Source organism: Nannospalax galili, unplaced genomic scaffold, assembly GCF_000622305.1.
Source record: "Nannospalax galili isolate Female #2095 unplaced genomic scaffold, S.galili_v1.0 scaffold346, whole genome shotgun sequence".
NCBI classification, from domain to species: Eukaryota; Metazoa; Chordata; class Mammalia; order Rodentia; family Spalacidae; genus Nannospalax; species Nannospalax galili.
Window position 1 is genome coordinate 4,940,923 of NW_008357637.1, and position 27,686 is coordinate 4,968,608.

At 36.1% G+C, this 27,686-nt stretch overlaps 1 protein-coding gene across 1 annotated transcript in view; it reads right to left on the bottom strand.

Annotated features, from left to right (window-relative positions):
• Atf2 (activating transcription factor 2) overlaps positions 1-27,686 on the bottom strand; it is a 108,432-nt gene that overhangs the window by 13,259 nt on the left and 67,487 nt on the right. Inside the window, 3 exon segments of the mRNA XM_008855300.3 lie at positions 8,125-8,331; positions 12,135-12,284; positions 25,441-25,527. Of these exon segments, the coding sequence (XP_008853522.2) occupies positions 8,125-8,331; positions 12,135-12,284; positions 25,441-25,527 (444 nt within the window).

Sequence of the window (27,686 nt, forward strand, 5' to 3'; positions counted from 1 at the left end):
AATAAACAATATTTAAAAATAAACTACTCAGCTGGGCATGGCATGGTGGTGCATGTCTTTAGACCCAGCACCCAGGAGGCAGAGGCAGGCAGATCCCTGTGAGTTCAAGGTCAGCCTGGTCTACATAGTGAGTTTCAGGCCAGCTGGGGCTACAGGGAGACCCTGTCTCAAAAAGACCAAAATAATAATGATAATAAACTAGTCAAATCACATTAACAATGATTTTTAAAAAGTTGGCGTATAGCCAGGTGTGGTGGCGCACACCTTTAATCCTAGCAATAGGGAGGCAGAGGCAGGCGGATCTCTTTGAGTTCAAGGCCAGCCTGGTCTACATAGTGAGTTCCAGGACAGCTGGGGCTACAGGGAGACCCTGTCTCAAAAAGACCAAAACAAAAAAAGTTGGCGTATCATTTCTAGACTAAAAACAGCAAGTGGGACATATATTTGTCAAGAAATTGGGAGAGGACTACTGCTTGAATCTAAGTTAGGCATGAGAAAGAGCCATGCAGGAAGTAGATTTAGTTGAGTTCCATTGCCCTAAATATAAGGATATGCTAAAAGTCAAGACCAAGTCAGTTAAAAGCTGACCAACAGCAGCATCATGCAAGTAAATACAGCAGAATTAGGCATGAGAGGCTAAAATCAAGTGTCTCAAGTAATTTACGCGAGTAAAATTTGACACACAAATTTTAAGATTAAAAAAACTGTAGTTGGGGGCTGGAGAGATAGTTTAGTGGTTAAGAGCACTGGCTGTTTTTACAAATGATCCAGCACCCACATGGCAGCTAACAACTGTTGGTAACTCCAATTCCAGGGGAATCCAATGCCCTCTTCTGACCTCTGTGGGCACTGTACAACATGGGTGCACTTACACACATGTAGGCAATACATTCATTTAAAAAATGTAGTCTTGTTGGGTATGATGGGGAACACCTGTAATCCCAACATTTAGGAAGTTGAAACAAGAGGACTGTCAGCATGAGGCCAGTCTCAACCACATATTGAATTCCTGGGATACACAGTGAGACTTTGTCTTAAAAAATAATCCCCTCAGATTGTCAAGAAGGTCCAGTGGGTAAAGACACTTTGCTGCTAAGCTAAATGACCTGAATTCAAACCTTCAGGACCTACATGGTCAAAGGAGAGAACTGACACCAAGTTGTTCTCAGACTTCTACACACACGCTGTGGTACATATGTGTGCACATACAAAAATAAAGTATTTTATTATTAAAAGTATAGATAGGGCTGGAGAGATGGCTCAGTGGTTAAGAGCACTGGCTGCTCTTACACAGGGCCCAAGTTTGGCTCCCAGCACCCACACAGCAGCTAACCACCAACTTTAACTTCACTTCCAGGGGTTCTAACCCCTTCTGACCTCCACAGGCATTGCACACATGGGTACACTTATATACATGCAGACTAAAGACTTGTACACATAAAATAAAAATAAATTAAAAAAATAAGGACATGATATACTAACATTTTGGTAATGTGATTATTGGATAGTAATTTTAATTCTGAAAATCTTCTGTAAATATCAGAAGACAGAAGGAGAGATGGAAGCTGCTATACAACAAATATAAATGAGCTTACACATATTCTGCTTAAGCCAAAGTAAATTTGAGGGGCTGTAAAGCCATGTAATTTAATACTAAATGAAAAAGAGTCATACTGCTATCTCTACTCTGCAAGTTATTTTAGATTAATCAGATTCAACCTCCAAACCCTTTCTTGTTGAACTATCTGCTAGTCACAATTACCTTCTTGGGTCATTGTGACAATGACCTACAATAAGAGACATGAAAGTATTCTGAAAATGTAAAAATCCCACTGAATTGTGAGAATTATTATTATAATTTTGTGAAAGCAAAGCACACTTGGGAAGAAAGAGATGCTGAAAATACTCTTCTAATATCATTGCTATGTTTGTAGCAATGACATATATATCTATAAATGTGTCTACAGATACGAATTTTTAAAATTTAGTCTTCACAAAAGTAAGTTATTAACAAGATTCCTACTACAGAGTTTGAAGGACTGTGTGGATCTATAACCTTACGCTTGACAATAAACTGGTTCTTTAATTTACAGCTATAATAACAGAAAAATACCTAAATGTAGTGATGCACACCTGTAATCCCAGGACAAGGGAGGCTGAGGCAGAAAGAGCTCAATGTTTGAGGCCTTGACTACCTAGTGAATTTTAAGCCAGTCTCAGCTACAAAGTCAGAACCTGCCAAAAAATCAAATAAGAAAAGCAAAATGAAAAGGAGTAGGGGAAGAAAGAAGAAAAGAAAGAAATGACAGGAAATCAATAGGATTCTCATTAGAGCCACGTATAACATTTTGGATATACTTTGTAAAACAAACAGGAATGACCACTCCAATTTCATCCTCCACCTCCCCCCTTTTCTTTTCTTTCCTTTGAGTCAGGGTCTCACTAAGTAACTCTGGCTGGCCTGAACTCAGAGACCTACTTGCCTTTTTCTCCCAAGTGCTGAAATTAAAGGCCTGTATATCAAACCTGGTCTCTAATTTCATCTTTATGTTTTGTGTCTGTGTCCTCTATGAGATCACAAATTCTTTAGTGCAAAAACAGTATCATTTTCACTGTTACATCCTCTGTCTAATAACATGATTTGCACACAAGAGATACATAATGATGGGCTGAATACTAACTAGCATTTGCATAGTAGAACTACAACACACGTCTATAACCTAATTTGGTATTCCATAATAGTACTTATTCTTAGTTTAACACATACAGACATAAAAACTCAGGAAGATATTTTAGTAAAGGACAGCAAAAATAAATACTTAATTTCAAACCCACAAAAAGATGCCATGAGGTAGATATAGGATCACCATTCCATTTAACCCCTTCAAGAGTAAAGTGAGAAACTTGGGGAAAAGGGTAGAGTTACATAATAGATGTTTATTTGCCTTTCCAGTAAATAAACAACACAGGCATTGTATAAAGCTTTCAACTGTTGTTATTCTTTTCTATTTCAAGTAATAAATACAAATAAAATATTGTTAGGCACCAGAAATAAAAGATTTGATTCCGCAGGATGGAGAGATAGCTCAACGATTAAGACCACTTTGCTGCTCCTGCAGAGAACCTGGGTTCAATTCCAAGTACCTACATGGTGGCTAACAACCGTGCTAACTCCAGTTCCAGGGCTTGGACACCCTCTTCTGACCTCCCTGGGTATTGCACGACATGTGTGCGCTTACATACATGTAGGCAATACAATCACATAAAATAAAAATAATAAAAATATTGAAAAAAAGATTTGATTCTTTTCCCTGGTAGTCAACAGATAAAATCTCTTCTACATCATTAACTTGTGGATGAAAAAAAAAATCATCATGTAATGAACTATAAAAGCATATTTCTATTAATTTATTGAGCTTCTACTTTAATTCTATTTCAAGTATTTAAGTTTCAAAGGAAAAGTAAAATTCAGGCACTGGTAAGATGGCTCTGAGGATATGGGAGCTTGCCACCCAAGATTCACTGAGTTCAATCCCTGGGACCCACATAGTGAATGGAGAAAACCAACTCTCTCAAGTTGTCCTCTGATCTCCACACATACGCATACAAATAAATAAATATAACAAAAGTAAGTTCAAAATAAACATCTCCCCTTAATATTTACCTACAAAATAATTGTTAAACAGCTATTGTTAAGACAATACTATCCCTTTTGGTACAAAATTGAAACATGCTAAAATTGCAAATTTCAAAATGAACTCTATATTCAGTGTAATTGATGGATAAAGTATAAACAGGTTAAAAACATCTTAAGTAAAAGATAAAAGCAGAACAGATATTACTTTCAAAATATAATATTGGTAACTTAATCAGCATTCAATTCTTGGCTTATATTACTATAAGTATCACTATTATAAATTTATGAAACTGATTTTTGTAATAATTTTAGAAAGCTAAAAGATGATTAATCCAATGAGTAAAGCAATGAGGTTGAATAATCAGTATTTCTTTTCATTAAGTAAGCACTTGGTGAAAAAAAGAACAATCATAATACCTGTCCAACCATTTATGTCAGATGTAAGTAACCATGAGTCATTACTGCTCACTGCACTGATAACTGAGCTTATATACCACCTGAAAGATTATTAAGGAGATATAGAATTCATGAATGTTTTCACATAAGATTATATCTTTGACATTCAATTTTCTTTGCAAGTCATTGTGTTCTTCATTGTTAATGGTTTTGCTGTGACTCAACCGTAAGAGTATTCTTTACACTCTGAAAGCTATAAACTGCAACTTAAAGAAAAACAAACTGTGACAAGCCAGGTGTGGTGGCAAATACTTTTAATCCAGCACTTGGGAGACAAGAGGCAGGTGGATCTCTGTGAGTTTGAGGCCAGCCTGGTCTTCTTAGTAAGTTCCAGAGCAGTCAGGGCTAAAGGGAGACCCTGTCTCAAACACAACAAAAAACCCAAACACACACCCCCTTCCAACAGAACAAAACAAACAAAAGCCCTGACAAATAACTAGGTGACAAAATTAGAAATTATCTATTGATTTGAAACAGAAAGTCATAATTGAATTGCTTTTCCCAAACCATCCATGCTTCTCAATTCAGTCATTACCACTGTTTACATGCACCTGTCATTCCTAAAATTTTACTTATGCCCTGGGAGTGATTTCTATACCCATTCTAGTTATCTATCTGTAAGCCATCCTTAATGAAGATGCTTATGCTATGCCTTTTACTATGCAACTAACTTTGAAATAATTCAAGGTGAAATTCATACAACACAAAGGTTAACAATTTCAAAGTGGCATTTAATAAATTCACAATGTTGTGAAACTACCCTTCTGTAGTTAACATTTCTCTTACTCCACAATAAAACCTTTTACTCATAAGCAGCTACCTTCTCACCACTTCTGGATATTTCATATAAACAGAATCACAGAATGTGTGACGCTTTCTTCCAGCTTCCTTCACTTGGTTTAATGTTTTAAGTTCATCTGTGCTGTAACATAAAACTCGCTTTTTTTTTTTTTTTTTAAAAATGTTGAGCAGTATTCCAATACAATAATTTGTCTGTGTATCTCTGGTGGCCATTTGGCCTTTTCCTAGATCTTTTTTTTCAGTCCATAAAAATATATTTCAGGTATTTCCCTAGATTAAAATGTACAGGAGAACCTAATTTTTCAATCTTTTTTTGAGAAGTATTTAAAAAAATATTTTATTTATTATTTTAATTTTATGTGTATGCATGTATTGCCTGCATGTAGGTAAGTGCGACTGCATGCAGGTAGGTGCATCCATGACATTCAATGCCCTCAGAGGTCAGAAGAGGGTGTTGGATCCTCTGGAACTGGAGTTACAGACAGTTGTTAGCTGTCATGTGGGTGCTGAGAATCGAAACTGGGTCCTCTGTAACAGCAGTCAATGCTCTTAACCACTGAGCCATCTCTCCAGTTCTAATTATTTCAATTTAATTTCCACTTAAAAGTCTCATGCTTCAAAAGTTATGTGTAAGTTAACTTCTCCTACATAAATCTTGCCTTTATTTCTCTAATTAAGAAACTTCATTCAAATTAGAAAATATAAAAGATATACTGTTAAAATGATATTTTTATTAGATGGTAGACAAGATAAATGATATTTCAAATACTAAATTTTCTAAGGTTTTCTGAAAGAACAGAGGGCTGCAATTAATAAGTGACCAGTGCTGCAGTATAAGTAAGTAAATAGAAAATGTCATAAAAACCGATATAACCTGTCAGGTAGAAAACTGGCCCAACCTGAAGTCCTTGCAAACAATGCCATGCATCCACAGATTACTTCCTAGTGTTCAAAGACATTTACTTGCTAAGAAATACAAAGGGAAAGTGGCGAAATCTGTCGGCTTAAAATTTTCTTTATGAAGCCAGGCATGGTGGTGCACACTTTTAATCCCAGCACTCAGGAGGCAGAGCTCTGAGATAGAGGCCAGCCTGGTCTACATAGTGAGTTCCAGGCCAGTTGGGGTTAGAGGGAGACCCTGTCTCAAAACAAAACAAAATTTTCTTTATGAAAAACACTTCATTTAAATTTGACTGAGAAGTATGACTAGTATTAGCTTATTCTACAATTGAGACAATTGAGGTTATCAGGGTAAGTTATGCTTTGTGACACAAGTTAGTCAGAAGGTTTTGTTAATTAAGAATAAAAAGATATATCACTTTGTTAACAATATTTGAAAATGTTAATAACAGTAATTAGTATTCTAATATGCTTGACAAATAGCTTCTGTGGCATATGCACAGTACTTGCAATTAGTTTCATTTTATTTAAAATGGAATTTTTTTTAAAAAAAATTGTGAAATTCTTGAGTAAAAATCATTCATTAGATAACAATAACAGTTCTTACTAAATCCTAGTATATAACTATATTTGAAGTTTATGGTATTTGGTAAGTCATTAATTTTTTTTAAAATTTAAATTAAAAATAAATTTTGTAAAAGGAAATCTTTTTTTTCTAAAATAACCAAGTTAGTATGCAAAATGCAAAATTATTTGGTTTTTTATGCATATGAGTATAATTGCCTACATGTATGTAAGTGTACTCAATGTGGTGCAATGCCTGCAGAGGTTAGAAGAGGGCACTGGATTCCCCAGAACTGGTGTTACGGACAGTTGTTAGCCGCCATCATGTGAGTGCTGGGAACTGAACCCAGGTCCTCTGCAAAAGCAGCCAGAGCTCTTAACCACTGAGCCATCTGTCTAGCTCCATCAAAGGCTCTTAAAAGATGTCTGCCTCACATATGAAAACTCTTGGTGTCGTGGTGCATGACTTTAGTCCCAGCACTTGGGAGGCAGAGGAAGGAGGATCTCTGTGTTCAGGCCAGCCTATTCTACAAAATGAGTTCCAGGTCAGCCTGGGCTACAGGGAAACCCTGTCTCAAAAAGACCAAAAAAAAAAAAAAAAAAATTGGTTAAGGGCTATACCTGATGGTAAAAACTGTTGCCTAAGCATTAAAATGATTATATTTGTGGCACATTATAGATTTAAGAAAGGAGCAGGAATCTCTCTTACTATAAGTTATGTTTATATAGGAAGATTCATTTTAAGTTGGGGATGGATAATTCAAAGGATTCATCTAGTCAAGCATGATGATGGCACATGCCTGTGATCCTAGCTACTTGGGAAGCTGAGGCAGGAGGATCAAAAGTCTGAGGCCAGACTGTGCAAGTTGCCTCCCTAGGCTGTAATTTCAAAATAAAATAACAAAAAAGGGTACTTGGGATATAATTTGGCAGTAGAGTGGCAAGGCCCAGACTTCAATTTCTAGTACTGAAGGTCTGTGTTAGTAACAACTATAATTTGTTATCATTAATTTCTAGTTAATTGGTAGTTTAAAAGATATTGCTGGAGAATATTCATAATGCTAAAGACCAAATAATGAAAACAAGCAGAAGGAAGAATGGAAGGGAAGAATATAATGAAGGAAATACATTTGGTGCTGCCTGATACCAATGTTGGAAATCTTACCAAAGACTTGATTGGGGAAGAAGCCTTAAAATCTTTATATCACACGAGGTCCTAAGAAATGTATTTGAGGCACATCGGCAGGGCAGTATGAAATGACTAGTACTGCCACTGGCCATATTGTACCTGTTCTGTGGATAATTAGAGTCCTTCAGTTTCCAAAGCTGGCAATCTGGCACCTTTCACGAGCACTATATTCACTTAAAATAAAACAAAACAAAGTAAAATTGTAATTCAAAGAGTGAATTTAAAAACTGTGTTGAAGCAACTTTATGGTTCGTATAAACCAAAAAATAAGCAAGAAAAGTAAAATGCCAACGATATTTTAAAATTTTTTGAACTTCATATTATAACTTTAGTAAAGTTCAAGCAAGGCAAGTTTAGGTATTTGTATACCACACAGATAAACAGAAAATTTCTTCATTGTGCCAGTGTTGAATGTGATATTACTTCCTATCGTCGTTCAAATAAGTTTACAAAACTGTGGTTTACTATAGAGTTAACCAATATCATGTACTAAAATGTCCCAACCAGAAAGAAACAAAAAAGCTATGTTTTTAACTACTAAATGTAAGCAAACAAAATGCACACTTATGCCCCATACCTGCAGCTGGCCGTTTAATGAACTCAGGTCTTCTGCTTTCTTCTCTAAGGACTGAACCCAGACCTTTCTTTTTTGTCGGCACCTTGAAGCTGCTGCTCTATTTCGTTCTAGAAACTTTCTCCTCTTCTCATCAGGATCTTCATTAGCTGCTCTTCTTCGACGACCACTTGTATTTTGGGTTTGTGGAGTTGTGTGAGCTGGAGAAGCCTAACAACATGGGTAGAATCTTGTTACATTTGTATTTAGCAAGTAAATTAACACAGGCAGGAAATGGTGCCAAAGGAGGTGGGCTAATTTTGCCTTGATGAATACCTTAGTATTTCATAACAGCATGAAAATCATCATGGCTTAACTCCTCCCTTTAAATAACTTACGCTATGCTTTAACAAAACACTCACTAATGCAATGCATACGAAATAAATTCTTTTAAATATGTGTATTTTCATTTATATGAGAACACAAAAACTAGAAAATACAAATGATAAACTATTTTTCCCAATGTTTCCTTAAATCTATTTTACATTACTAAATCCTTTGAAAACTTCTGGCTGTAAGTTTGTAGCCATTTTTCAATGCTATTTTTGAAAAAAAAAATTATCTGCCAGTATTCTTTAAATAATAGTTTTACTAAAGTAAATATTTATTTTTATAATCAGTGCTTATTTTTCTGGTAAGGAGAACCTCATAGGAGCCTTCATTTTCAGTGTATCTGGTCCTTAAGTGGATCCATTTGGCTATCTTTGAATGGCCAGGGACACAAATATTTAGTCAATAGTCAGACTGTATAGTATACAGGACCAGAGAATATTTGGTGCCTTCTAGCCACTTACAAATCCCCAAACTGTGCCACAGAAAATGGAAATATGGGAGACAAGAAATGAACTCCTGGAAATGATGCTGTGGCTATCAGTATGTGAGCCAAAGAAAAACATGAAATTAACCTGTAATTTATTATATTTTAAAAAGGTGTGATTGAATAAAATGTGTATGTATTTTCCTTATCAACATAATAGAAGCTCAAGATTGGTTCTGCAAGCAAGTCACCAAATTATTTCTTACTCTACATACCCTCAAAATATATAATAATTATTTATTCCCTTTGTTAAAATAACTAGTGTTAAAATTTTAGTGTTAAGGCATGTCTCAAGTTTTGCATTCAATCTTCATCACAAAACAAAAAATTAAGGTGTTTAATTTTTAGTTTCTTAAAATTATTTATTTTTACTTTATGTGTATGAGTGGTTTTGCTGCATGTATGTAAGTGCTCCATGTGCGTACAATGCCTATGGAGGCCTAAAGAGGGCCTTAGTTCCCCCAGGACTGGAGCTACAGGTGGTAGCTGACACGTGGGTGCTTGGAACAGAACCAAGGTCCTCTGTAAGAGCAGCCATTGCTTGTAACGGCTGAGCCATCTCTCTAGCCCTTGCAATTACTTAAAAATATATTTATATGGCTTTTTTTAAGAATTGCAGCCTTGGGGGCTAGTGAAAGATGACTCTGGTTAAAAGCACTGGCTGCTCTTGCAGAGGACCTGGGTTCAATTCCCAGCACCCACATGACCACTATCAATTGTCCATAACTTGAGTTTCAGGGGATCCAACGCCCTCTTCTGACCTCCATGGACAATGCATGACCCAGATGCACTTACATACAAGCAGGCAATACACTCATACACATAAAATAAAAAAAGAATTGCAACTTTGTAATATTTTTTCTTCATCTTCCTATTATGTGTCTTATTGAGAACAGTAGATATTTGTGTGAATATGTTTTTGGATTTTTTTTGAGTCCAGCTCTCTCTGCAGCCACAGCTTGCTTGGAACTTGCTATGTATACCAGGCTGGCCTCAATCACAGAGATCAACCTGCCTCTGCCTCCAAAGTGCTGGGATTAAAGGCATGCACTGCCACACGTGGCTTAAGTGAATACCTTTTACCTGATGTAATCCATCAATGATCAATCACAAGTGCTAGAATAGCAGAAATTATTAGTCACATTTGTATATTTTTATGTCTAGTAAGGATTCATGGCTGCTTGGAAGCAGGTAACCTTACATACTTTTGCTCTCTACCTGCACTTTCATTAAGAGGGCATTTACAAGCACTATTCTAGAATGTACAATAGCAATCCAGTAGTGAACAACTGGATAAAGTCCTGCCCTTACTGGGCTTTCATCCACTACAACAAAATGAAAAGCCATACATTCAGGGAAACTAAAATTACTATACAAAAATAACATAAAAAACCAATATTCCTTTCTTTCCTTTTATAAACGGTTCTTTCCTTTTTTATATACACTTGACTTGTGAACATCAGCTTGCTAGCCAGCCCCTGGATTATAATATTAACGCACAGCCCCTGGATTATAATATTAACGCACATGAGTAATCACTCATTTTTTTTGCTCCGTTCCTAAGCCAAAAACACATTCCATTTCATCTTATGTGACATTAAAATATAATTAATACTTATGTGTAATCTAAAACGTGCTGTGTTTCTTAGATTAGAATTTTTTGCTTTTTATTACTAATGGCAAAAATATCCTTCAATAAAAGTTAAATATACAGTTTTGAAACATTAAAAAAATACAGTAAACATTTATGGAAGAACTATGCTGTAGACATAGAGAAATATCGATCATGTCAGCCAGTCACAAATTAGAGATTAAGACAAGGATCCCTGGTATAAACAGTTGTCACACAACATAAATGCTCCTTTGGTGATGCTTCCCAAGTTTTAACTGAGGAACTATTCATGTCAATCCATACATATGGGCATATATGCAGCTCACAGAGATGCACCTGCTTCTGCCTCCAGAGTGTTGAGATTAAAGGTATGTATGCACTACCACATCTAGTTTCTCTCTATTTTTAAAGGACTTCTGGTTACTTAGAAGGTAAGAATACTTATGCAAATACATAACAGGAATAATATTGAAAGCAGAAATAGTCATTATTAAGGGTAAAAAAATGCTTGCTTCTTTGAAACATTTGGAGCAGCAGTTAACAGCTCTAGACACTTTAATGGCTTCCAGGACCACCACAATACAAGATTATATGCACAGTAATTATGAATACAGGACATTCTAGGAAACAGCAAAATCAATGATGACTTTCAGAGGTTTTAGTTTTGCTACCTAAAAAAAGAAGTTACATGATAAATTTGAAGAATACCGCATTCCTCAACAATGTCTAAGCTGTTAGTACCTATTAACATTCACAGAATGTAGTAGCCTATATCTTTCTATATCCTAAATATTGGGTTATACAGGAGTACAGTTTAAAATCAAACCTATTATGTCACGGCAAGGAAAATATCTAATGCTAATAGATATAGTTTATTTTCATGACAGATCTTTAGCTTATGATAATTAAAAGAAGAAAACTTTCCATTCTCCTCAACAGAAGGTTTTCATATTTTTTTCCAGTTACAGAGTGAATTTTACAAAGAGAAGTCAAAACAAAGAGTTTCTCAGTCAAATAAGAGAGAATGAACTGATATGGTGGTGGCTTACACTTTGAATCCTGACATACTCAGAAGGCTGAAGCAGGAGGATAGCCAAGTTCAAGGTTAGTTTGGGCTACATAGTGAGATCCAGTCTCAACTGGACCACAGAATGAAACTATTCCCCAAAAAGGAAAGAAATGGAAAAACAAGGAAGAAATTAGGTTTTTCAAAGTTTTATTACGTTTCACTATAATAGAATCAACAGAAGCGAACATTTTCTGTAAAAACTATTATGCCTTATCAAATCAACATATACAAACACCCAGAAATATTTACAACACATCCTTAATAAAATCAACTGAGCTACTATTTTTACTTATTTATTTTTATATTAATGCTTACATACTGCTCTACTTTTTTCTTAAAGCCTTTGATATACTTTGGAATAACAAGATGACAAGAAATGTTTTTTCCCAAAGTATATAAAGAAGTCATATCAAGTGCACTGTATTTGTCTTCTTAAGGATGACAAGACTGATGAATGATGAAAGCAATATACATACCGGAGTTTCTGTAGTGGAGGTGGCTGGCTGTTGTAATGACTGTGGACGAGATTCTTCTGACTGAGTCCTAACCAATCCACTGCCATGACCTTTGACAGTATCACCATTGGTAACTGGAGGATGTTGCTGGGTCAAAGCAGCTTTTAATCTCTGAAATGGAAACAGCATTTAAAATAGTATTTCCTGCGTTACTCAAATCTAATTCTCAACACATGCTTAGGCTAACCGAAAAAGACAGTGTTTGTTAAGGAATAACACATTTGGCTTTACATTAATTTTCATTTATTGTACTTAACTGGATTATTACAAATATTAACAAACAATAGAACTTTGGAAAGTTTTTCTGAAATTGTCTAGCACAACTATAGGATTTTATACTTTGCTGTTCTTAATTCTGAGCGGACTTAAAAAATAACAATATTTAAAAAAACCAATACTGTCAGCTGAATGTTATTTGCTTTGTTCAACTAAAAACTGTAACATAGCTAATTATTAATGTGTATTCTCACCTATTCTCTTCCTGTATCCCATTATCAGACTTTGCCCAGATTCTAAATTTTAAGTCTCTTCTTTTCCAGGCTTGAGTCTGAGAACTCTGCTTTCAGGTTTTGTGTAGTCTTTACTTGGACAATTACCCAGGGTTACTTTAAAAAAAATTTTTTTTTACTTAATAGTGAATGTGTGTGTGTATATACATATGTATGTATGCAGGTATGCATATGTGATGTACTCATGTGGAGCAGACAGGGAACAACACTTGGGATTGTGTTCTCTCCTTCCACTATGGGTTTCGGGGACTGAATTCTGGTGTCAGGCTTGTAGGGCAGGCACTTTTATTTGCTGGGCCATCTGATGTAACAATTTTTAGGCCACTGTGGTATCAGTCAGGCTGAATTTGCTTTTGGAATGTAAAGCTGAGTTTATTTAGGAAGACCTATTTCTCCTACTTTATTTTCCCAGTTAACTGAATCAAGACATGATGAACTTTGATAGTATGACAGATCAGTGGTAGAATGAGGCCCTAAAAACATCTTTTTACAAAGATACATTTGAATGAAACGTATTCTATGTTTATTCTACAAGAAAAAAAACTGTTATATTCAATTATCTCCCAGTCAGGTAATAAGCTCTTTTTTCCAAATTATTATTTTTTAAATTTTAAATTTTATTTATTATTTTATGTGTATGCGTGTATTGCCTGCATGTAGGTAAGTGCACCCATGTCATGCAGTGCCCGTGGAGGTCAGAAGAGACTGTCGGATCCCCTGGGACTGGAGTTACGGACAGTTGTTAGCGGCCATGTGAGCGCTGGAAATCAAACTGAGATCCTCTGCAAGAGCAGACAGTACTCTTAACTGCTGAGCAAAGAGGCTGTCAGATCCCCTGGAACTGGAGTTACAGACAGTTGTTAGCTGCCATGTGGGTGCTGGGTTTCGAACCCAGGTCTTCTGCAAGAACAGCCAGTGTTCTTAACCACTGAGTCATCTCTCCAGCCACATAAGCTCTTTTAAGAACAGAGGTTATCTTATGTTTTCTTATAAATAGCTGGGTCAGAGATACTTTCATCACTCACTCATTCATTTGTTCACTTCAGTGCTAGAAAATGTACCCAGACCAGAGCCTTGTGCACACTATGCAATCACTCTACCTTTGAACTGCACCTGTAGTCCCTATATTTTCTTAAGAGACTTAGGGGTCAGGGCTGAAGTGATGGCTCAGAGGTTAAGAGCACTTAACACTCTTCCAGAGGACCCAGGTTCAGTTCCCAACATCCATATGGCAACTTACACCTGCCCTTAACTCCAGTTGCAGGAGATCTGATGTCCATTTCTGACCTCCACAGGCACCAGGCATACATGTGGTACTCTTAACATACATGCAGACCAACCACTCATAAACATTAAATAAAAATAAATTCCAAAAGTTCTTGTAGTTAAAAAAAAAAAAAAAACAAGTATATCTGGAGGAAAGGAAATAACTATGTGTGTAGAGCTGTGTCTGTACGTGTAAGAACTGTGTTGTAGTCAATCTAGTGCTAAAGAACTGCTTGGGTGTTAAATGTTAAAAAGATTCTTGTGAACCATTCCTTCCTTCTTTCTCTGAATATACAACATAGGTAAGTGTGAGAGAAGAGCTTTTGAAAAGGTCCCTAAGTAATTCTATTACAACTTCTTGTATTTATTCCAACTAACACAATTTTAAAATTCTACAACTACCCAAAATTTATGAGTTTCTTAATCTCCTATTGTATGTGATCCATATCCCTTAAAAATTGATGCACAGGGGCTGGAGAGATGGCTCAGCAGTTTAGAGCACTAGCTGCTCTTGCAGAGAACCTGGGTTCAATTCCCAGCACTGATAAGGCAGCCAACAACCATCTGTAACTCCAGTTTCAGGGGCTCCAATGCCCTCTTCTGACCTCCACAGGCACTGTATGACATAGGTGCACTTATATACATGCAGGCAATACACTCATACACATAAAATTTTAAAGAATATTAAAAACAAAAACAAAATTGACGTACGAAAAGGTCACCAGAATTCACCTGAGGTAAAGATTACATCTGGGTATTAGTGAATATTTCCTCTCTGTGTTAAAATCCTTGCAGATTAAAGATATGTACTGTAAGTACTGTAAATTTTCTCACTTTATTATATGTATGGTTCTGTGAGTTTCAAGAAGCACATACATACTTGGGCATGGTACCTCATGCCTTTAATCCCAGCACAAGGGAGGCAGAAACAGGCAGATCTCTATAAGATCAAGGCCAGCCTCATCTAAATAGAATTCTAGGCTAGCTGCTGTGGCTATAAGGAGACCGTCTCAAAAACAACAACAACAAAAAAAAAATGGAAAAAAAGCAGCACATATATTCATACAACGTTCTGAAGATGCCCTCATGCCCTTGTCATATCATATTCTCCTCCCATCCCTGGCTCTTGGAAACCATTAATCTGCTTTCTGATCCTAAGAATTTTCCCTTGTCTACAATATCACAGAAAATAGATGCATCCAGTTTATAACCTCCTAAATTTGTTTATTTCCCTTAGTACAATGCACTTGACATTCATCTGGGCTGTCTAATTATCAGTAGTTTTACAATGGATACTATTCTTACTTTGTAAATTAGATAACCATCATGTGGCTCAAGGTTACAGTCATTAGCTAGTTCAAATACTGGATTTGAACAGATTTCTCTAATTTCAAAGTCCATAATTGTTGCCAGGATACTGTGCTGTAGTGTTCCACACATTATCCTTGGTATAAATCACAAGGAAAGAATAGGAAATATAATCTGAGACTACATGGCTTAATAATTGAATTAAAACCACCAAGGATTAAGAACGCCAAGTATGATACTGCCATCTCCTAAACCGTGTCACCCAGATGAAGCATGTTTCTCCTTCTGCCAGATATTATGAATTACAAAAAGCACCATGTTTGCAAGGTTCTAGCACCTTCAATGTATTAGTCTTATACAACCAAGAAGACACTACATTTATAACTTAACTCTCCCAAACTACAACTTTGAACAAATCATATTGTTGAGTCCTAGTTTTGTTCATCATGAATAATGATAATTTACTTGTAGGAATTGAAGTAAAAAAACTATATGTAACTATTGAGCCTATAAAAGGATTTCTCAAATAGTAAGAAACTGAGAAATTTTAAAATTTATTTTGTGTGTGAGTGTACATGTCATGGGGTATGTGTGCAGGTCAGAGAGAAGATAACTTGCAGGAGCTGGTCCTCTCCTTCAACCTTGTGGGTCCCCGGGATTGAACTCAATGGTCAGTGTTGAGGTAAATGCCTTTACCCACTGAGCCATCTCACCGGCCCAGTTTCCTTATTTCTTCAAAAATAGCTATAGAAGCCCATAGGTTCTTAACATGGGGCAAAGAATCAGGAGCGTTTATATAAATTTATATTTTCATAATATACTTAAGGGTCATTTAAGGCATTGGTTTGTTCCAATATTATACATGTAAAATATGATTACATATTCCATCTTTCATTTATTTTTACATGTATGAGTACTTTTGTCTGTATGCATATAAGTACACCTGTGTACTTATGCAGAAGAGGGGGTTGTCAGAGCCCCCAGAACTGGAGTTACCAATGGTTGTTAGCCACCTTGTGGGAACCAAATCTGGGTCCTCTTCAAGAATGGCTAGTGCTCTTAACCACTAAGTCATCTCTCCAGACCATTTTCTTCTTTCTTCTTTAAGCAACCAGAAATGACAACATTAGTAGCTAGGACACAAAAATAAGACTAGTAACAGATGGGAAAATGTTGAATGAGTGGATTACAACTGAAATTAATAAATGATCAAATCAGTGACTGATTAGAATATTTAGGAAAAATGTTCAAAACTGAAAGTAGAAAGATAAAAGTTGGAAAAATGTGTAGGTCACATAAGTAGAACAAAGGAACACAGTCTGGGGAGGTGGTCAATCTACATATTATACCTTTTATGAACAGAATGTTAGACATCAAAATACAATGAATAATACCTCATCTATGGTACTACGTTGAAGCTGTCATTTCAGGATATAGCATGCATAATGCATTAAAAGGCTAAACTGTAAGTCTGGGACATTTTGTGTTGGTAAAACATTTTTAAGTCCTTAGGCAGAAAACATCGTAGAATTGAAGAGCAGTTAAAGTTTTAGAGTGAAGAGCTTAACTCAGAGTTAATGAAATACAGTAACTACACATAAGGGAGTACATAAACATCACTCTCTTGAATAATCTTTAGTAGGGCAAGTTACTACCTCACAGAACACTTAAAGCAGCACCAGTGTTCATTCATTACCCTCCCTTGACTGCCCTAGGGTATACAGTGCTCATCCAGTGAGCAAGCACTAATGTTTGCTCCATGCTGTTACACTGATTACAATGGGTCTGAATTACAAAGTGTGTCATTGGGTATAAACTACAAGACAGAAATTTTAAGTGCTGATTAATTTCTTAAACTACAACAGTACAAGCAGCTAAAAAATTAGATTGAGCAAAGTGAAGTAGTCACTAAATCTTCATAACCCTCCAATTAATATAAAAAAGCTAAAATCTACCCATATATATTTAGTAGATATATTTTAAAGGCCAAAAAACTTTATTTAAAAGAATTTGTGCAAATATGAATATAATGGACATTTGTTTTACAAACAGATCTTTGAAGACGGCAAAGACTCAGAAACCAAATACCATGTTACAAGTGATGAAACTCCCCAAGAGGTGAAGTTAATTTCAAAATTATGGAATGAGTCAGAACAGAGATGAGAATAGAAATTCTGCTGTTAAGTCAGTGAAGGTATTTTAAACAACAGCTTTTCAAAAATAAGAGCTTTGATATTAATAAATACCAAAATAGTATTGAACACTGACAATTGAGACTCAGATATTAAGTCCATTAAGATCAACATGTCTCTCGACAGAGAAGTTTCATATAAGCAAATAAAAAGTTAAGTATTCAGAGAAATAAAGGTTGAGCAGTTAGGGAAATCAAGTAAGATTTAAAGTGTTTATAATCTCCAACATGTGCAATAAAACCAAGGCATAATTTTAATTTTAAGGCAAAGGTAAAACACACTGTTTGAAAAAATGAAGTATCTTCATTACTATATTTCTAAGAAGCAGACTAATGACTTTATGTTTAGAGTTCATTTTTAATGATATAAAATTCAACTGCTATACTAAAAGCTTTGTTTTCTTAGAGACAGACAATGCCAATTAGTTAAAAGATAAATACCTTGTTGTGCTGACCAATTTGATAAATTCATTTTCAGAGATATTTACTAAAAAAAATGTTATTCAAGTTCCACACTCTATGTTTATGCTGCGCTTTTGAAAATAAATTTTATCACATCTGTCAGAACTTGGTAGGAACAAACTACTCCATCATAGTTCAAAGAAAAAGATAATGTTCTCTAGAAACAATTTATGAAAAAGTCAGATCCATATTTCATCTGTGCCACCGAAGCTCATCAGAGTAATAACCCTCCTTCTCTTGGGTGTTATCCTACCATCTGCCGCTCTATTACTTATCTTTATTTTGCAACTAATTAACAGCATAATCTTCTAAATTCAGCAAGTTAATTATCATTATTGTGGTCTTTGCAGTATCATCAGTCCTCATGAAATCTTGTCTCCCCACCCCTAGAGAACATGTGAAAATGAAGTAGGTGGGGAGAGGGTCTGTTTCTTTGGTGTGGGCTCATTAGGTGTTTGCTCATTAGCTTGGCATGCAGAGGCACGTCAGAAGAATTCTGCTGAACATGAGGTTCCACGCAAGGCCCAACTAAGTTAATGTAGGTTTCTGAACATTTGCCAAGATACCCTCTGTTAGCTCTTAGTAGAAACTCCCCACAGAAAATCTACTGGCTACCCACTGTGTGCAAAAATATTTCTTGGTTTGTCACACAGTCTTAAAGGAGTCATTCTGGAAGATACTACTTAAATACTAAGCCTGCTGAAACAAAAGCCTGAGATGATTAACATCTTATTAAGAATATTTTTTAAATATTACTCAGGAAAGTGATTTTATTAAAAGAGTAACACAGAAAATAAACATATACAGTTTACGTGCTTAATGACAAATCCCAGAAACCTGTAGCCCCAGGTGGCCTGGGAATTTACTCCATAGACCAGGCTGGCCTCTACCTCAGAGACCCACCTGACTCTGAGAGTAAAGACCTACACCACTATGCCCAGCCCATAAATATAACTTTGATGAGGTCTAAAGAAATTTTGTGGAAAATAGCAGATCCTGGGACTTCTTCTATATTGTTAAAAAGGAAACAGGTATTTGTGAGTTTCTACTTTTATTACATTCTTACCTTTCCAAAGACTTGAAAGTTCTTAACAATTTTTTGAAGCTTACTTTGACTATTTTAACAGAAAAGTACAACAGATACAAACACAATGCACATATAACACCTACCTGTAAGCACTGGTATGTATCCGAAAATTAGGGAACTACGAAAGCATCCTTGGCTATCTTCAGATGCAAACTGAATTTTCTCATCAACTGTGCTACAATTATTTGGGTTCCAATCCTGCCATTGTTCCTCAATTATTTTTTAAAAAATATTTTCTTTATTATTTTATGTGTTTGAGTGTATTGCCTGCATGTATGTGAGTGCACCCATGTCATGCAATGTTGCGGAAGTCAGAAGAGGGCTTTGGATTCCCCTGGAACTGGAGTTAAAGATGGCTCGTAGCCGCCATGTGGGTGCTGGGACTCAAACCTGGGTCCTCTGCAAGAATAGTCAGTGCTCTTAACCACTGAGCCATCTCTCCAGCCCTCAATTTTTTTTAAACCACAGGTCATGTTATTAGAACCCAAACTGCTGAACTATCGCGATATCAACAGATTAAGACCATGAGGTCAAATAAGTTCTTGATAGATGTGTTAACTCAAACCAGATGTTCATGGTTGAAGCGACCACCACCATCAAAATAACACTGCAAAATGCAACTGAAATAGTGACAGAGAAAACGAGCTTAAGTGGGGGCTACAGACAGGTGAAGACTCAGAATTTAAAACTACATGAGTCCAGCCAGGCACATGAGCTGGAACCCACACATAGGAGTTCCACCTCCCATGTAGGAAGGAATCCAGTTTGAGATCATTTAGTTGGTAATTAAGAAGCTTCTGTGCACTGTGATAGGAACTCAATGGTAACTTTCTTCAGCTGGAATGATAGAATTGTTTATCTGCTAAGTCTTTTCATGTCCCATTTTTACTAAATTGGGCTCTGAAATTTTAAGTTTTTCAAAAAAAAGTTGTATTACATTTATTTATTTATTTATTATGTGCGTGCACGTGCTTGCATGTGTAAAAGTCAGAGGACAACTTGTGTGTGAGTTGGTTCTCTCCTTCCACTATATAGGTCCTAAGATCAAACTCAGGTCATCAGGTTTGGTAGCAAGCATCTTTATAAACTGAGTCACCTCACCAGTCCCTGGACACTGAAATTTTAATTTTAAACTTTTAAGTTGTGCCTATTTAGTATTTTATGTTCTGAAAATGTCTAAAATAATGATACATTGTATAACAAATTATCCTTTGTGTTCTCTCTCTCTCTCTTTGTGACAAAGTTTTGCCAAGCTACCCAGGTTAGCCTAGAACTCATGAAATCGCCTGACTCAAGTCTTTAAAGTTCTTGGATTAAAGACTATATTGTTTGGCTACCCTAAGATTTCAAGTTCAAATGTTTAGATCTAGAGATTGACTAATTTGTGTGATCTTAGTTGTTAAGTACTAAGAAAACTTCAAGCTTCTAAATAATAATGATATTTAAGAATCCCAAGCCTTACTATGTTTAACAGCTATCAGAGCACTAAGGAAAGTTTCTTAGGAAAGCTATATTGAGTTTATACATGCAGTTTAGCATGTTTTAAATTAACTGTATTTCAAACCCTTTAAAAAAGCAGATACATAACTGTTTGGAAATTGCGTTGAGAATAAAAATTTCAAATCTGTAACTTACATAAATGCAAATTGCTTTTAAAAGTAGTTTTTGAATAATTTTTGTGCACAAAAGTCATCATGAATGGCATCAATAAAACAAAAAATATTCCAAATACCTCATTCATATGAGATACAAGCCAAACAGTTCTGCACGTTGAAAAAAAAAAAAAATCAACGGAAGACGGGACTCTTGATTTCCTCAAGAACACTAAAAATATGAAAAAATCTCTAAATTTAAGATAATGCCTATTGAAATGTCTTACTAACCCATGAAATGTTTGATAAATAACAAGGGATAGAAATAGCTATTAAATACCTGAAGAGCACCCAAAATGCTAAGTTCTCAAACTGCAACATCATTAGAATAGAAATTACTAAGAAACAAGTTGAAAGGCTCAGAAATATTTGAAAATTACACAATACACTTCTAAATAACACACTTGGTAAAGAAATCATTGGGGAAATCAGAAAATTTGTGGTGATAAAAATGTAGCATATTGGGGCTGGAGAGATGGCTCAGTGGGTTAAGGGCACTGACTGCTCTTGCAGAGGACCCGGGTTCGATTCCCAGCACCCACATGGTGGCTACGAACCATCCTTAACTCCAGTTCTGGGGGAATCCAAAGCCCTCTTCTGACCTCTGCGGCACTGTATGACACAGGTACACTCACATACATGCAGGCAATATACTCATACACATAAAAAAATGTGGTATATTAAATTTCTCAATAAAAGGAAATTTATAGCTATAAATGCCTACACTAGAAAGAAAAAAAAGTCAATTAATGATCTAGGATTCTACTTTAAGAAGCTAACAAATTAGAAGAGAGTATTAAAAGTTAATCAATAAACATAAATATATTCTTAAGAAAAGTAAAAGTGAGTTGAGCATGGTACCTCACACCTGTAATCCCAGCACTTGGGAGGCTGAGGTAGGAAGACTGCTTCAAATTTGAGGTCATATTAGATTATATAATGAGTTTTAGGCCACCTGGGCTATAGAGACCCTGTCTCAAAGAAAAAAAACAAAAAAACAAAAAAAACGAAACAAAATAAAATGAAACAGAAGCAAAGGCAATTTGTATATTAAGAAAAGAAAAACAAACAAAAACGGGCTGGGATGTAGCTCAGCTGGTAGAGGGCTGTCCAGCACACTCTAGGTTTGATACCCAGCACTTAGGAGGGGGAGGCAGAAGGATCCCAAGTTCAAGGTTCTTCTTAATAACATGGTATTTGTCCAAGAAAATAAAAATTATGTCCACAAAGAGATATACGAGAATGTCTGTCATAGATGGGACTGAGTATAGCTCAGCGGCATTTAGCTTACTTAGCATTTGTGAGGCCTTGGATTGGATCTCTAACACTGCAAAGACATGACAAGACAAGACAAAATAAGCAAGTTCACATTGGCTTTAATCACAATAGCTAAACACTGGAAACTAAGTGTCCATTACTGAGAAAATCAACAAAAAAAACTGTAGTACACTCATATAATGAAACACTACTCTGCAATAAAATGAAGATATAATAGTTTCAACAATATGAATAAATCTCAGAGATTTTATTTACCCACTGATCTATACACAAAACAGTATACACTGAGTATTTATACAAAATTTAAGAATTAATTTATGGTGGCAAACCACAAAAGAAGATAACTGATTAGAAAAACTTTTGGAGCATATGTTAATATTCTACACAGCACAACAACAGCATAGGTTACATAAAATGTACTTATTTACTAAAACAGTGCAGTTAAAAGTGGCTCATTTTGGGGCTGGAGAGATGACTCAGCAGTTAAGACCACTGACTACTCTTCCAGAGAACCTGGGTTCAGTTCCCAGCACCCACATGGCAGCTCACAACCATTTGTTACTCTAGATCTAGGGGATCTGATACCTTCTTTTGGTCTCTGTGGTCCTGCATGCATGTGGTATACTTACTACATGCAGGCAAAACATTTCATATACATAAAATTAAAATAAAGTGGATCATTTAAATACATAAAAAGTTTACAGTAAAATCCATGAAATATCCAGCATAGAACTGGGAAAATGAACAGCAGACCACAATCTTATCTAAAGGAATACTGGCAACTGATTGCTGCTGGATGAAGAAGAGCTGATCTTCCTAAAACAAGGAACTATAGACAGGCTGACTAGACTCAGCGGATGGACAAGCACTGGGGAACGGCTAGGGGTGCTGATAACACAGTGGACAGTAACAGGGATGACAGAGTATATGGGCTCCAGTGTGTGTGGGGGGGAGACTATGGGAGGGGTGCCACTTGGGATGTGGGTATAAAGATGATTAAGATTGTTTGGGATGTTCTGTATGAAAGACACAGACACACACAAAAAATCAATAAATTTAAAAAATGAGTTATATTTGAAGAAGCATAACAATTTGCTTCATGTTAATTAGTAGATGTGAAAAACATTATCATTGAAATCTACCTGATGACTTTATATCCATGCTCAGGTGCCAAAGATCTCAGAAAGTAACTGACTGTGACTAGTAATAATCAGATATATAGATCAGAGACACATGTACCAACATCTAAGTGTTAGTTGCATTAAAAATGAGTTTTTCTGTATGAAACAGTGCATTTTTAAATGAAATGGAGATCTTTTTTAAAGGTTAAAACCTCATTCAGTTTTATGTCTTATGGGGTTTATACTGAGTACAATACTGTATAACTGTATTAGTTCAACTGTAAACCTAAAAATTTACAGCCAGTTTTGAAAGAGCTCTGGAAATTGCTGTTGTAATGAAATGCTTCTTCTAATTATGTGGTTATTAAATAAATAAAAAAATCTATGAAATAACTGAATGGAGGTTAGGCACAGATAAAGCAAGAATGGCAGTTATTACTAACCACTGAAGTTGAGCGATAAGCACATGGTAGGTTATTATATTATCCTGTTTACTTTTAGTTATCTTGCCTATGTTGAAATTTTCCATCATTTGGAGCTGGAGAGAAGGCTCAGCAGTTAAGAGTGCTGAGTGCTTTTGCAGATAACCTGGGTTCAATTCCCAGCACCTACATGGCAGCTAACAACCGTCTTTAATTCCAGTTCCAGGGGATCTGACGTCTTCTTCTGACCTCCTTGGGCACTGAACAACATGGGTGTGCTTACACACATGCAGACAATACACTCATACACATAAAAAAAATCTCCATTTTAAAGTAGGAGTGGGATGGGGAGGTGCTATGAAGATGGCTTAGTGGGTAAAGTGCTTGTAAACCTGACTTTGGATCCTCAGCACTCATAAATGTGGCAGCATGTGCCTATAACTCCAGTGCTGGGTATATGGAGACAGACAGATCCCAGGGGCTTGTTGGTCAGCCAGTCAAGTTGAAATCCTAAGCTCTAGGTTCAGTAAGAGGCCCTGTCTCAAAACTATAAGCTGAAGTGGAGCTAGAGAGATGGCTCAAGAGGTTAAGAGCACGGGCTGTTCTTGTAGAAGACCTGGGTTTGCATCCTAGAACCCACACAGCAGTTAACAACTGTCTGTAACTCCATTTCCAGGGGCTCCAACGCCGCCTTCTGTCCGCCTCAGGCACTGTACAACATGGGTGCACTTACTTAAATGCAGGCAATACATGCATACACATAAAATAAAAATAATAAAAAATAAGGCGACAAGAGACAAGGGACACCCTCGCCAGCCTCCACACATGTGCATGGGTGCACTCATGAACAAACACAATTTTAAAAGAATAATTTCATTTTTTTATTTAATTAAGACTAAAACAATTGGTGCTGGAGATATGATAGTTCAGCAGTTAAGAACATTGACTGCTCTTGCAGTGGACCGTTTGATTCCCAGCACCCACATGGTGGCTAACAACCATCTATAACTCCAGTTCCAGGGGATCTAACTCATCCTTCTGACCTCCAAGGGCACTGCAAGACACGGGTGCACTTACATACATGCAGGCAATACATTCACACACATAAATAATAAAAATATTTTTAAAAAGACAATGTATTTACTCTTCCAACTAAAATAGGCAATCATAAAAATATGGGTATTTTACATTAGCAAAATATAATAAATTTAATTGGACTATTAAATTTAAGTGGGTCAATCTGACTCCCTATTTATAGGTCTTCAACCAATGATTTGGTGCTAATTTTAAAGATGTTAGAATTATGGGCTACCCTTATAGCAAACAGTATTTATTCCTGATTCCTAAACAACACTAATCTCAATGTTGAAATCACACAGAAAAATCCAGTATTCTTACTTGTATACTATTTTAAGAATTTTTTTTACCATGTTCAAAAGCACTCATTGGGCTTTCACACATTACATTGTTTTAGCTGTAATACTCCTAGCCTCCAATAGGAGGAGAGTTTGTTTAAGGCACAGTCAAAACCAGACAAATCACAAGAACTAGAATTAAAAAAAAATTTTATTTAATATTTTTATTTTATGTGTATGAGTGTTATGCCTGCATAAGTAAATGCACCCATGTTGTGCAATGCCTGCGGAGGATAGAAGAGGCTGTCGGATCCCCTGGAAAGGGGGTTATGGACAGTTGTTAAGCTGCCATGTGGGTGCTGAGACTTGAACTTGGGTCTTCTGTAAGAACAGTCAGTGCCCCAAGAACTAGAATTTTATTCCCAGTTCATCCTTTATATTTAAAGGGCCATGAGTGAGTCATTATCCTAACAGAAGTTTTCCTTTTCCAAAATTTCTGGTTCTTCTATAGTGTAAAACAGCAGGCAACTTTATAAAATGCTGGTCTTACTGGAGAAAAACAAATAAATACAAAACAGGCTCAAAAAATGTTTGGGACAAATACAACCTTGCTTACCATTTTTGCTTCTGACTGTACTGGTTGAGGGGAAGAAGGGCCTGGAATTCCTGGAACACTAGGCACCATGGTGACTGGTCGAACAAGCTGTACAAAAGATATTGAAAATACTTCAGTTGAGCATTTTTACATGATGACTATGATAATTTGAACCTTAGAATCAGAAATTCATAAACTTTAACTGTAGTTGCTTCTCAGCACTGGACTTTAATGATCTTTCAAAAGGTTTATCTTTCACCAAGACACTAATTTCTAGTTTTCACAAATTGTTCTCAAAGGGTTTCTCCTTCCCTACCCCTCCATTATGAACTGAACCTAAGGCCTTGTGCATATGAGCTCTACTTCTAAGCTTTATCACTAGCCCTCTTTTTACTTTTTTCAGGGGGTGTGTGTTTAAATACTGGTTTATTGTTCTGGGTTTTTTTTTTGTGGATTTCATATAATGCATCTTAATCATATTTAGTCTCCCTCCCCTATATATACCCCTTCCGGGACCCCCATAGCCTGCCCACAGGATTTCATATATTCTGTCATATATGTTAAGGTTTATTGAGTCAAATTTCTGTACCCAGATGTTCCTCAGGGTGAGTTCATCCACTGGAGCCTGTTCAGCCTTCCTAGCGTCACTCCCCTAAAGATCAGTTCTCCCTAACCCAGCAGTGATTAGCTGCCAACAGTTCTTTGGCTAAGACTGGGGCCTTCTGCCAGGTGTGGTGGCACAGACCTTTAATCCCAGGACTCAGGAGTCAGAGGCACATGGATCTCTGAGTCAAGCCCAGTCTGGTCTACCTAGCAAATTCCAGGCCAGCGGGGGCTATAGGGAGACCGTGTCTCAAAAGACTGCCCCCCCCACAAAAAATAAGGGGAGGGGACTCCTGCCCTTTTCCCTCAGTTTTTATCTGATTTGAGTTTGCCTCTTGTTACTATTTGATTTGAGAGAGGATGTCACAGTTTCTCTGGATGATTCTGAACTCATACTGTAGCCCAGTTTGGCTTTGACCTTCCATTCCTTCTGTCTCAGGTTTCTGAGTAGCTGGAGTTTCTGAGTAGCTGGCCTTATCGGTTCCCTTTTATAGAAGCTCATGATATTCAAAGCCATTGTTGCAAACATTTTTGCATCTCTTACATTTTCATTTTGTGTTTAAAAGGAGCATCAAAACTGTGACAAGGCATAAAATAATTTCAACAATGAGTTTTCTTTTCTAAAATAGGCATATAAATTTTCTAAAACATGCAATCTGATATATTAACATATTGTATAATAATGAAGAAGCTGATGACTTCTATTTTTCAAATAATAACCTGGAACAGATTTTACAACTTTTGCATTTGCCTTTAGTAAGTATTCTACAAATAAAAATTTGTCTCTTTTTTCATTTCAAGTTGCTTTCAACAAGGGTATATTTAAAAGGATAATCATATTACATCAAATATGAAGCAGGAATGTTTCTCCCATCAAAAACTCATCAGAAAAGTGAAAGAAAACCTTGTATCTGAGTCTTTTATTTTTTCAGACATTGTTTCACTATGTAGCCCTGGTTGGTCTGGATTTTGTTAAATATACCAGGCTGGCCTCAAACTCACTCCACCTGCCTCTGCCTCCAGAGTGCTGGGATTAAAGGAGTGAGATGCCACACCTTGGCTTCATTAAGTCTTTAAAGTAATGCATTTTAAACAACACAGTTCTATTTGAAGAAGATACATTATTTTGGAATTACCTAAATCAATACTATTTTTGGATACTTAAATCATTTTTTAAAAAGTAATATCCAAGTATTTTTTAACAATGTAAATATTTAATATACTTAATATGCTACCAATGTTAATGAAAAAAGACCCCCCAAAAAAGTAGCCAATTTCTTGGCTAAAAGTCAAAATGTCCTTGGGCCTCTTAGTAACATACTCTGTTCCAAAGGTCAAAAATGTCAAAAGTATTTGGGAACTTTTATCTAATCCCTAAAAGATTTTAGGGTTATCTCTTGGGGGGGCGGAATGTTAGAGTAGCAAAAAGTCCCATTAAGAAAAGAAAGAAAAAGAAAGAGAAAGAAGGAAGGGAGGGAGGGAAGGAGGGAGGGAAAAGAAAAGAAAGAAAGAGAGAGAGAATACACGAAGTTGTCAGAAAAAAGTGATGGGGAGATATGGGAGGTGTTGGAGGGGAGGGAGTGGGTGTGGATTTGAACAAAACACCTTATACGCATGTATGAAATTCTCAATAAAGTTTTTTTAAAAGTTAAAAAAAATTTTTG